This window comes from Trichoplax adhaerens, genomic scaffold (genome assembly GCF_000150275.1).
Source record: "Trichoplax adhaerens TRIADscaffold_6 genomic scaffold, whole genome shotgun sequence".
NCBI classification, from domain to species: Eukaryota; Metazoa; Placozoa; class Uniplacotomia; order Trichoplacea; family Trichoplacidae; genus Trichoplax; species Trichoplax adhaerens.
In genome coordinates, this window is record NW_002060948.1 from 1,084,282 (window position 1) to 1,094,926 (window position 10,645).

Sequence of the window (10,645 nt, forward strand, 5' to 3'; positions counted from 1 at the left end):
TAATTATTGGCCAGCATTAGCCAATTAAAGAACAAGGTTTACTCCACTTGAAGCACCCATTATTCAGTTATTAAACGACAAAAGTACGGAGTTCATGCTAAAATGTAGCAATATATACTCATATAACTCCATGCATTATGAATTTAAAAGGACTAGAGTGATGTAAATAATGGTAGGTTAGACAATAATTAAATATTCTCAAATATGTTTTGCCAATTGAGAACTGTATTTAAACCGTTTGTAGTATTAACTACATATTGTGATATGCAATTCTTTACAGTACAGATTTTAACAGGATATTCTGGTAATCCAAATAAAATAATGAACTAGCTAGTAATGGTTCACTCATCCGAAATTTGTTTTATTAATAGAGAAGTACATCATTATTATATGGTAAACGAAATTTAGTTTTAAATAAGTAATAGCTTATAGGAATAATATTTCAATAAGAACAAAGTTAAGATACAAACTCAAAAATTAGTAGACAGAGGTATTGAAATAATGACTATGATGCATCGATTCAGAATTAACTTTTTTATATCATTTAATCAAAATAAACGAATACTGATATCTATGTACAAATATGCAAATATAATATAGTTAATGTTGTCCAGTAATGATGATTTAACGGCTATTGCGATGTTTATAATACATCTTTTTTTAAATATTGATATCGCTAATATTTTATTATCCAAGTCGATTATCTATTTAATTTTAATTAAGTTATCCAGTAGGCTTTTGCCACTATGTGAGGCTAGAAGAGATATTGCTTTATCATTTGACGTTTTAATGGCAACATCGTAAGCTGTTTCACCAGCACCATTTTTGGGTTTGATATCGACTCCACACCTTAAAGTGAAATTATATGACTTTTTAATAAATCAATTATATTGGAAACTTATGATAAATACTATATGACGTATATTGCACTAAAAGCAACCATTTTAAAGTAATTCTGCATTATTAATCATTTATTAACACTGTTATCTTCGAAAAATATAAATATAATCGAAATAATCCTTTTAAAATAAGGATCGTAATCCTATACTATATAGATCTCGTAATTTAATTCTACATAGTATTTTAAGAAATAATGTCGCCACCTTGAGTTTTGCACGGTAGTGTCATAAATTTTGCACCGCAGCTACAGCGCGAACTTTTCTCTACCGTATCAATTTCTCCTGTACAGGGGCGACATTATTTTTTTAAATACTGCAGGTTGTTTATCGCCCGTTATAGCAATATTCTGAAAGACTAATTAGGGCACTCTGTTAAGGGTATATTTTAATATTTAATTTAACATTTTATACTGATTTATCATCTGTAAGTGAAAGATTTTACATTTAAAATTAAGGCACCCCTACATAACACTTCTCTTGCAATTTTTTGTTAACAATATCTAGTTTAGTAAATATTAACTTGACTTACTCCAGTAAAATTTCAACAGCCTTAATACCATTTGGTCCAAGTTGTACTGCTTCGTGTAGAATAGTATTTCCCTTACTAAATTAATAAGAGACATACGACTAAATGAGACTATTTATAGCGTTTAGTTACCGTAATGCGCAAGATTTTTAATCTAGTTCTTGTTGTTGATTTATACATAAAAATTATCCTACAAATTATATTTCAATTCCAACTACGAATAAAATTAGTACTAGTACCACATAATACTTATACTTGCGATTGAGCGATAATTTTATATTTAATTCTACAACTATAAGATCTTGCAAGAAACATCAATACAATTAATTTACCATGAAACTTTAGCATTAACATCAGCGCCTTCTTGAATCAATACTGGTATGCAATCGTAGTGACGACTTTGTATTGCAACTGCTAAAACTGGGATTTGATCGTTATTTTTACAGTTTGGATCAGCACCCTTTAAGAAAAGATTTAAATTAAGATTCTATTAAATTATTATTCTTACTAAATGATGTCATATAAAGCTGATGGTATTATTTATCAAGAAGTGACAAATTGTACTTTAAGGTATAAATACAGTCACAATGTAGAGTTGTCTTACTAACCTCTTCAATTAAATTTTGAACTTCTTCTATTCTTCCTTCTCCTTCTGGACCAACTTCTTTGAAAAGGATTCTATTTTCAACCTGAAATGATAGAAGGTATCATTATCAATACGCCATAGTAAAGCTTAATTGGGGTGCATAGAAATTAATGTAGTTAGTGGACAATAACATATCGGCTATTATTAAATGAAATTTAATTAGAATATATGCGTATTGATGAAGTTAAAGGAATAACAACATATGTGATGTTATCGAAATAAAATTTAATTAAGATTTATGGATATTGACATAGTTAAAGTATAACAACACGCCATACAGTATAGGATCTTACAAAGATAATATTTAATTAGGATACGTATTGGTATCCACTGATATAGTCAGTGGATAATAAATAACTTACGGGGATAGTATGAGAACATAGGTGAAATTTTAGTTATAATACTTGAGCACTGATATAAATAACGGATAAGAGAAATTCGTAATATCTATAGAAATCATACTGTATTTTGTAATAGTATTAGTTATATTATGGAATCACATGCAAATTTATAAATGGAATCAAATATTCGGAATAAAAATGTGAAGGCTAATAATATTGAACAAATAATGATACATTCGTATAATACGTTAAGCGCTATAAACTGGAAATGTCGATAAGCTACATTAAATTATAAGTTTGAGCATTACAAGTGGAAAGTGTTTATACAATATGCTATAATCCTTGTCTAGTATAACATTCTTACACTTAAGACTTCTTTCTTGTTAAAGGAAAATCCTTTAGCTTTCGTTGGTTTTTTCTTTTCTTTATTTTTGCTAGGAGCTAGTCAAGGAATAGTAAAGTAAATCGTACAATTGATGTTTTAGTATACAATTTAATATGCTTACAATAGGAATTATAATATTTTGAATGCAATTTATAAAATTAGTTTAATTGACTGACGGCTAAGAAAATAAACGTACAGGATGATTTTTCTTTAGCTTCGGTTTCGGTAACGGAGCTTAATCCTTTCTCTATTTTGCTGATTTTGGCTTTCTGTAATATCAAAACAATATTTGAATGTTATTTTGACGCTACAAATTTGAATACGAAAAAGATCACAAGTAACAGTATATAATTCAAGAGATTTGTTTTATAAGAGAAAATAAATTTCACTTGTTTTACAGTAACTTGTATCTTACTGTTTTTTAATTAATCAAGCAGTCTCTGAAATATAGAGAATAAAATAACATTCAGCGCAATATCATACCAAAAACTTACCTTATCCTGCTTTACTTCATATGTTATTGATATGGTCATATCATCTATATCTTCATGAACAGTAGCAGCAAGCAACTATAGTCATAGAACAGGTATAATAGATAAGAAAGAATTTAGTCAACCAGCAGTAATGGCTAGTGTACTCTGTACAGTATATAGTTTTAGCTTCATTATCAAATCAGTTGAACGTGTTAATTGTGATTTAGATGCTGGAGTATAAGTATTAATATAAACGGCAAATAGTTTCAATTGATTAATCAATTTCCAGTACAGACCTTGCCTAACTTTGGCTCGCCAATAATTTTTCGAAACTCGTTGTTATTTTGTACGTGAACACGGAAATGTCCACAAATATGATCCATTTGTTTCCTCCAAAATCCTAATGCATCAATATAGAAAATACTATAAATACCAATAAATCCTATCTTTACATAGTAGAAAGCTATTAATTTTACTGGCATATTGTTATACAGATAATCAATACACGTAGATTATTCTACTTATACTCAAACATCCTATAATAAATAAGTTAAAAGGGAGCATAGAATAGATGTAACTTTACCTTTGCCTGGGCTAACACCAGATAAAAGAGATTTCTTTTCCTTTATTCCACCATCTTCTTTGCCATTCTGAATATTGGACTGATTAGAAATGGATTTATTGGAAGGATAAAATAATCCTTGAGTCTGTGTGTGAATCGATCTCGTTTCTGCTGGTAACGGTGGAATGGTTACCGTCATCCACTGGTTATCATTTTTTGTCTGGCGGTCAGTTTGCTATAAAAATTGGAAATTAAAATGAGAGAGGATTGCTTTCTAATCTCAGTAAGTCTCTATTACAATTGGTGTTTTACTAGGTTCAATCGAAAAGAATCTGCATGATTATACCATTAAAAACTTGTTTGTAATCACGTAATGAGATCGTTAACAATTATATTTATTATCGATATATTTTCGATATATATTCGATATTTTATCAATATCTTCATATATAAATGCAACAAATCTCGATTATATGATAATCTAACCTGTAACGCTTTAGTAACTTTAGATGGCAAATTTGAATTTCTCGAATCTAAGCGTTCTGGTGGTCCTAGTAAGCAGCCACATGAATTGCAAAATTTCGCATATGGATGGCAACTTGCGTGGCATTTGGAACAGGTTATGTAAGAGGAGGTCTGCTTAGGCTATAATTAGAATAGTAATAGTCTCTAAACTACTGGTTCTAATTCAGAAACTAGCAGTGACATGAAATATAATTATAACAAGCTAAAATAGATATTGGCTAACCTTAGCACCACACCAATCACAGAAACGCGCATCACTATTATTAATACGTGAACAATGTGAACACTGCAACAAACAACCTTCTTTGGTCGGTAGAGGTGGAGCAGAAGTAGATGTATTTAACGACTATAAATAATGAAATAACCCATATGATTTTAACTACTGATATTATTTTAATATTACAAATTTTTTAGCTGCATCGCGTTATAATACCTTCGTCGCTTTGGTCAACCTTGCTTCACAAGTGACACATATATCTAGTCCAACTGGATTTACTGTACCACAACTACTGCAGACCTGTTGTGTCTAGAAGGACAGAATTTGCTTATATTACTTATTTGAAGCCAAATTTTAATTATATTTATGGTATTACTATCTATACAGTGCGGCATCTTTGACAAATATCATAAGAAAACCTACCTTGCCCGTAACATGGGCTGGTGGCTGTTTCTGTTGTGGTATAGCAGCCTCGCATACAATACATTTCTGTGCATGCATTGGAACCAAAGATTTGCAGTGGACGCACATACTAACCTATAATCAAACATAACAAATCAAATATTATGCTGAATAGAGAAAAGAATATTATCATTATTTTCCAGCCGATATTTGAGCTAATATTCCCAAATAAAATCGATATCTCCGTAACTGCTTTTGTTTATACGTTAAATACCTGGCCTTCGTCTGCTGGCGGTAACCTAGTGGTAGGTAGAGGGGGTATGGCAGCACCACATTCGTTGCAGAATCTTGCGAATGGATCAGATGGCCGTGGTGCCGAGCAGTACATACAGCTTTTGAATCATCTTTACGTTAGTATATACGGCACAGTGATATACAATTTATTAGAATTGAAAATAACTCACTGTAAATAACTCGCTTGCTTTAATAGCTTCGTAGCTTGTGTTGCCGTTTCAGCATGTTGACGGGGAGTTGTCTTAGTAGACAAGATAGCAATTATTTGAGTAAATTAATTAATGCTGCATTAGGTTTAATTGGACTGTAAATTATACATATTGAACATGAGTTACAAGTACTTAGACCTCTATACATCTACAAATACATGATTGCCATAGTTTGCTTCTATAATTAGTTGTAACTATTATTATACCGAGGACTGCCTTAAATTGGTATCTTCATAGCTTCCATCTAAGGTATTACTACCCAGTCTGTTAGGATATGAAAAGATTGAAGCAAGTATCTAAGTATTGATGTAATTATCCTGTAATTCATTCAGTACATACCTATTATTTAGATATTTAGGTCCAGTATAAAATGATTCGTTATTAGATTGATTTAAATTAAGATCTATTAATACGATAACAGGGTATAAGTAATTTGGCAGAGTAGAAATGACGTCATTCAATATGAGCAATTACGAAAGCATATTTTGCGTAGATATTACTTCAGAAATAATTAGATACTTTAGATATAGATTACTGATTTGTGTACTGTAGTTTTTCTCCTAATGAATAAGCCCACAATTATATGAAGTAATAGTTGTCATTAGTTCGCTTCCAATATAATATGCGCGAATACAGTAGTAATGCATTAAACAGAAATAAAAAATACTATGAAAGGTCTGCACTAATGATTGTCCTAGGATATTGCCATGTGTAATCCAATTTTATTACCTCGTGTTTTTCCTATCAGTTCATTCTCAGACTTTGCAGTTGAGCTTAACATTTTACCAATTAGAGACTTTGATAACTATTTGCATATTGTAAGGTAAAATATCATTAAAAATTACAAATATAAACTGATATTGCTTAATAATAGAAACACATAATTTCCAAATTAAGATAAAGATAAATTTAAAACCTTTGGTCCTCCTAATTTGCTTCTTTCTGTAGCTTCATCTTGAGAGCTTGCTTGTTCTACGTTAAAGGTTTTAGTGACAACATTGCTTTGCCGAGTGCCATCACTAACGATATTTATGAGAGGGTAAATAAAACAGATTTAAATCATTTATAACAAATTCTATTAACACAATAATTTATTTCATAATATTCTAGAGCCATATGTGGAAATTTAAAAATACCTTGATACTGCGACAGCTTTAATTGATCTTTTACCAGCCGGCAGTTGAAAAGGCTTTTTATAAATGTAGGTATTGTTAGTTCCAATTTTTCGAAAAGGATCAGGTTTATTCCCATCAATTGTGTAAAAGATTTGAATATCTGCTCTAGCTATTATAACAATGTCAATTAATTCATCAAAATCTTTGCTATATAACTATGTTTGCATAAATGAAATAGATTGAATACAATATTTACTCGTTGCGATTTCTATTAAAGTTGCAGTAGTGATAAAGTTTTTTTGTGCTCCTGGCTTTCGTAAAGGAACAATTGTAGGAACTTGAATCGATCCTGCTGCCATAGTATCCTTTAAAAGAAATGGTAAAGTTAAGGGTTGCACTAAAGTATTTGCATGTAAAACTGTATTGCTGATTTCGACAATGTATTACTATATCTATGGTGAATAAGAGGATGCCAGACACTTCAAATACACTTATGAAAGCTAGAACGATCTAGGCATCTCATAGCTGACTTGGTAGCTATGATCATATTACTTAGTTGTATTATCATATGCTTTACAAGCAACACGATGAGGATATATTGACGAAAGTATAAATACTAATAAGTGTTTGCATCTTAGCAACGCTATCAAAAATGATTCGTTGCAATTGTTTAATTACCAAAATACATGTCTAAACTGAAGTGGTAAAAATAAAATTAGAAATTTTATTGCTTCTATATTACTGTGCTGCCTTGTGAACTTATAAGTACCGTCTATTTTCAATTCGTTACTTTCATTACCGTCATATAATGTGATAGCTCTATCATCTATCTATCATTTTACATATCTTTACGAAATTTGAATGAAGCAATAGAGAGTAGGAAACGAAAGCGATATGATGTACGTACATACATATACATATGCTAGCTATTTCTTTTTACGTAATGCCAAGGAATATTACAGGTCCTATAGAAACATCTAACTTGAACTCAGCTGATAGAGTAGCGTGCAGAAAGTGCATTTCTCGTATGTCCATAAAGTTTATTCACTGTTAGTTCAAGAGATTGTGTTAACAGGAAAGACACCGCAATATTATTGCAACGTATTTCGTTAGATTTAAAAAATCACGAACTAAAGGGCGTAGCTCGATATTCATCATTCAATCTGCTTTCCATTCTATATTCACAACTACTACTGAAACTAGTGTATATTCGTTTTTAATACAAAGTACCGTGTACACGTTTATGCTATTCCGTACCATGCCATGGAATGCCTGCTGAACGAGTATATGTACCCACTATTTACAGTATATCATTATGAGTGAATGATAAAACTTTATTCATTGTGATGGATAAATTGGAAGATAGAAATGTGATATGCGAATATTGATTAATTATAAATATTAACTCTTTGTAGCCAATGTTATGATTGCAGAACTCGGTACTCAACATAGTTGTTGCTATCATGCAGGTAGATTACATATCGATCAGTCACTAGGGTTATTACCTGGTTTGGTTTCTTTCTTGTTATGGAAGTTTTTTTGATCGTACTTTACTTTAAAATATTTTGTATGCGTAGAATTCAAGAAGTTGCATGATCCTTGTCCGCAGGTTAACTTGTAGATAATTCAAATTCTTATGACAGTTTAATAATATTACTATGAGAATTCAATGAAGCGTATGAAAAATGTTTGGCGTATCATAGCAACTGGAATGACTGCTCTCTAGTGTCTGTTCCAGTGTGATGTACGGTACTGTACACTGTAGGGTACAGTACAGTACAGTAAGATGATACTGTACTGTACTGTACTATACTGTACACTGTACGATCTACACTACTGTACAGTACTGTAGATCATTCATAAATGGGGATATAACGGTCAGTGATACTTTCATCATTTATGGACTTAAGAGCAAGTTTAACTTTCTAACTTTACCAGATTCAGATATTTCAGAATCTCTCCATCAACCTCATATATCATTCTATTATAGCTTTACTGTATTTTTAAAGAAAAATATGGGCCGAAAGTGACAAAATGTTATGAAACAGCCTGTAGATCGACAGTATTAGACTTTTCGTATGGTTTCTTTAGTAAAACTGATGGCTTACGCCTAGACCGCTTTCAAATACTGCTTACGGTAACAAGCGATCCTATTGTATGCAGTACTCCTACTAACTATACACCAAATTGAGAACATTTCAATATTTCCTGTACTTTCTGAGCTAATTCTATACTAATTTGAACATGGAATTTGTAGACCATTTCGAAATAACTGAGAATATTATGCAGCATTTTCATTTTTACAGTCATTTACAGTGAATTTCACTGTACTCTAATGTACTGTACACTGTGTACAGTCGAGTACAGTACAGTACTATATACTGTGGTCCACAATCTCACGTACTGTGTTTACAGTACTATACACTGTACGGTACTGTACACTGTACGGTACTGTACACTGTACAGTGTACAGTGTGTACGACAGGGTCGTATCGTACGACGGACATTTCGCAATTTTTGACCAACTACGTCATACAGTACAATACTTCTATATAGGCCTATCCGAGCTACTAGGGGATTCAGGTAGTAACTGCTATGTTCATGGTACTGTAACTGGATATCATTGACGAGTTAAATTACTGTATAAAACATAGCATCAAGTTCCATACAAACCCGCTATAGGTCCTCAATTTGTCGTTGACCGACTACTACAACTGTTGAATAACTTCGTCATCGCTTTGACGTCCAATTTACTGCCAATTAAGTTGATTGCATTCCCTATCCTTGGCCATATCGCCTTTTGTTTTATGGAAACTAACCAGGAACCAAGAGAAACAACAAGTTTAATGGCGTCTAGGATGGATACAAGCCGTCGTTCAACTTATACCGATTCAGAAAGCGTAAGCTATAAAGTAGATGGATATTTTCGAATCGATAGGGTCAGAGTGGATTGATCTTTTCTGTTTGCAAGTCCACAACTAAAATGATGTGGTAAAATAGCCAATGATGAACTGATTCAATGGTTGTGTCAAGCAAGACTTTATGCAACTTATCTAGGCTTACGTGGAACTGAGTCAAGTTTTTATCCTTCCTTTTGATATCGTTTCTCCTACGTTAAGGAATATGAATTGATTTTTCCAACCTTGTTTATATACTGTACAGTACAGTCATGGACTAGTGTGATTGGATACTGTATAGTATCTGCAGTACTACTCCATGATACAGTATACCAGTAGAGATGATGCACTTCTAATCTACTTCACTGTATGAAATGATCCTCTAGGAGAGTAAAAGAGGCTCAATTTTGATGCGCTTTCGTATCATTCTAATATTTTGCACTTAGTAAACGAGTAGAGTCTTCAAAATTTCAAACAGAAGTAGCCATAGTGCTTCCATCTTGAACTAGATGCTGATGCCCGTACATTTCCTTAACTGTAATATTGTGTCACGGCATAATAGGTAAAGTTCAACAAAGTTGTTCAAGTCAATAAATCAATTTTGACGCGCTATTGCTGCCTATGATAATAGTTTAGATTCGATAGACGGGTATTATCTTATAATTTTAAAAAGAAATAGTGTATAGCGCTTCGATTTCTAGTTGTAAAATCATAGAAATTCATGAGCTATAGCAATAATGAGACAGTACTGTATAGAAACGGTAATGACATCATTTTATACACTCGTAAATACACGGGTATAGTCTTACAACAGAAATAGTACGATATCGCTTCTATTTTTAGCTTTTAGACGGTTAAAATTTGGGCTGTAAATACAAGCAAGATACGATTCCATTGGCATTAAATAGTACTATAGTAGATTGATCAAGTTCAGCAATTTTATGATGTTTCAATGCGGTAATGTCTTTTTAATTTACTCTCAAGGATGACGATGAGGCAAGGAACCGTAATTACAATCGAATGCCAACTGCTAGAAGAGATGAACAACAAGAAAATTCAAGTAGTCAGCAAGACGAAGATGATAGCCAATTAGTATTGAAATATGGTGCTGAACATGCTTTACAAATAATTAAACCTGTCACGATTTGCTTGAT

General features: G+C 31.9%; 2 protein-coding genes across 2 annotated transcripts; both read right to left on the reverse strand.

Annotated features, from left to right (window-relative positions):
* Positions 1–704: 704 nt before the first annotated feature.
* TRIADDRAFT_57181 (uncharacterized protein) lies at positions 705–5,364 on the reverse strand (the record flags this gene model as incomplete). The annotated part of the gene is made up of 14 exons (XM_002113559.1): positions 705–849; positions 1,429–1,503; positions 1,758–1,885; positions 2,034–2,114; positions 2,777–2,853; positions 2,994–3,066; positions 3,292–3,366; positions 3,567–3,670; positions 3,854–4,067; positions 4,319–4,477; positions 4,581–4,703; positions 4,791–4,883; positions 4,998–5,111; positions 5,251–5,364. 14 exons carry the CDS (start codon positions 5,362–5,364, stop codon positions 705–707), a joined length of 1,575 nt encoding a protein of 524 aa, XP_002113595.1.
* Positions 5,365–5,679: 315 nt separating this feature from the next.
* Positions 5,680–6,953, reverse strand: TRIADDRAFT_57182 (uncharacterized protein; the record flags this gene model as incomplete). Its single annotated transcript, XM_002113560.1, has 6 exons — positions 5,680–5,743; positions 5,819–5,882; positions 6,209–6,284; positions 6,396–6,498; positions 6,616–6,763; positions 6,851–6,953. 6 exons carry the CDS (start codon positions 6,951–6,953, stop codon positions 5,680–5,682), a joined length of 558 nt encoding a protein of 185 aa, XP_002113596.1.
* Positions 6,954–10,645: the final 3,692 nt, after the last annotated feature.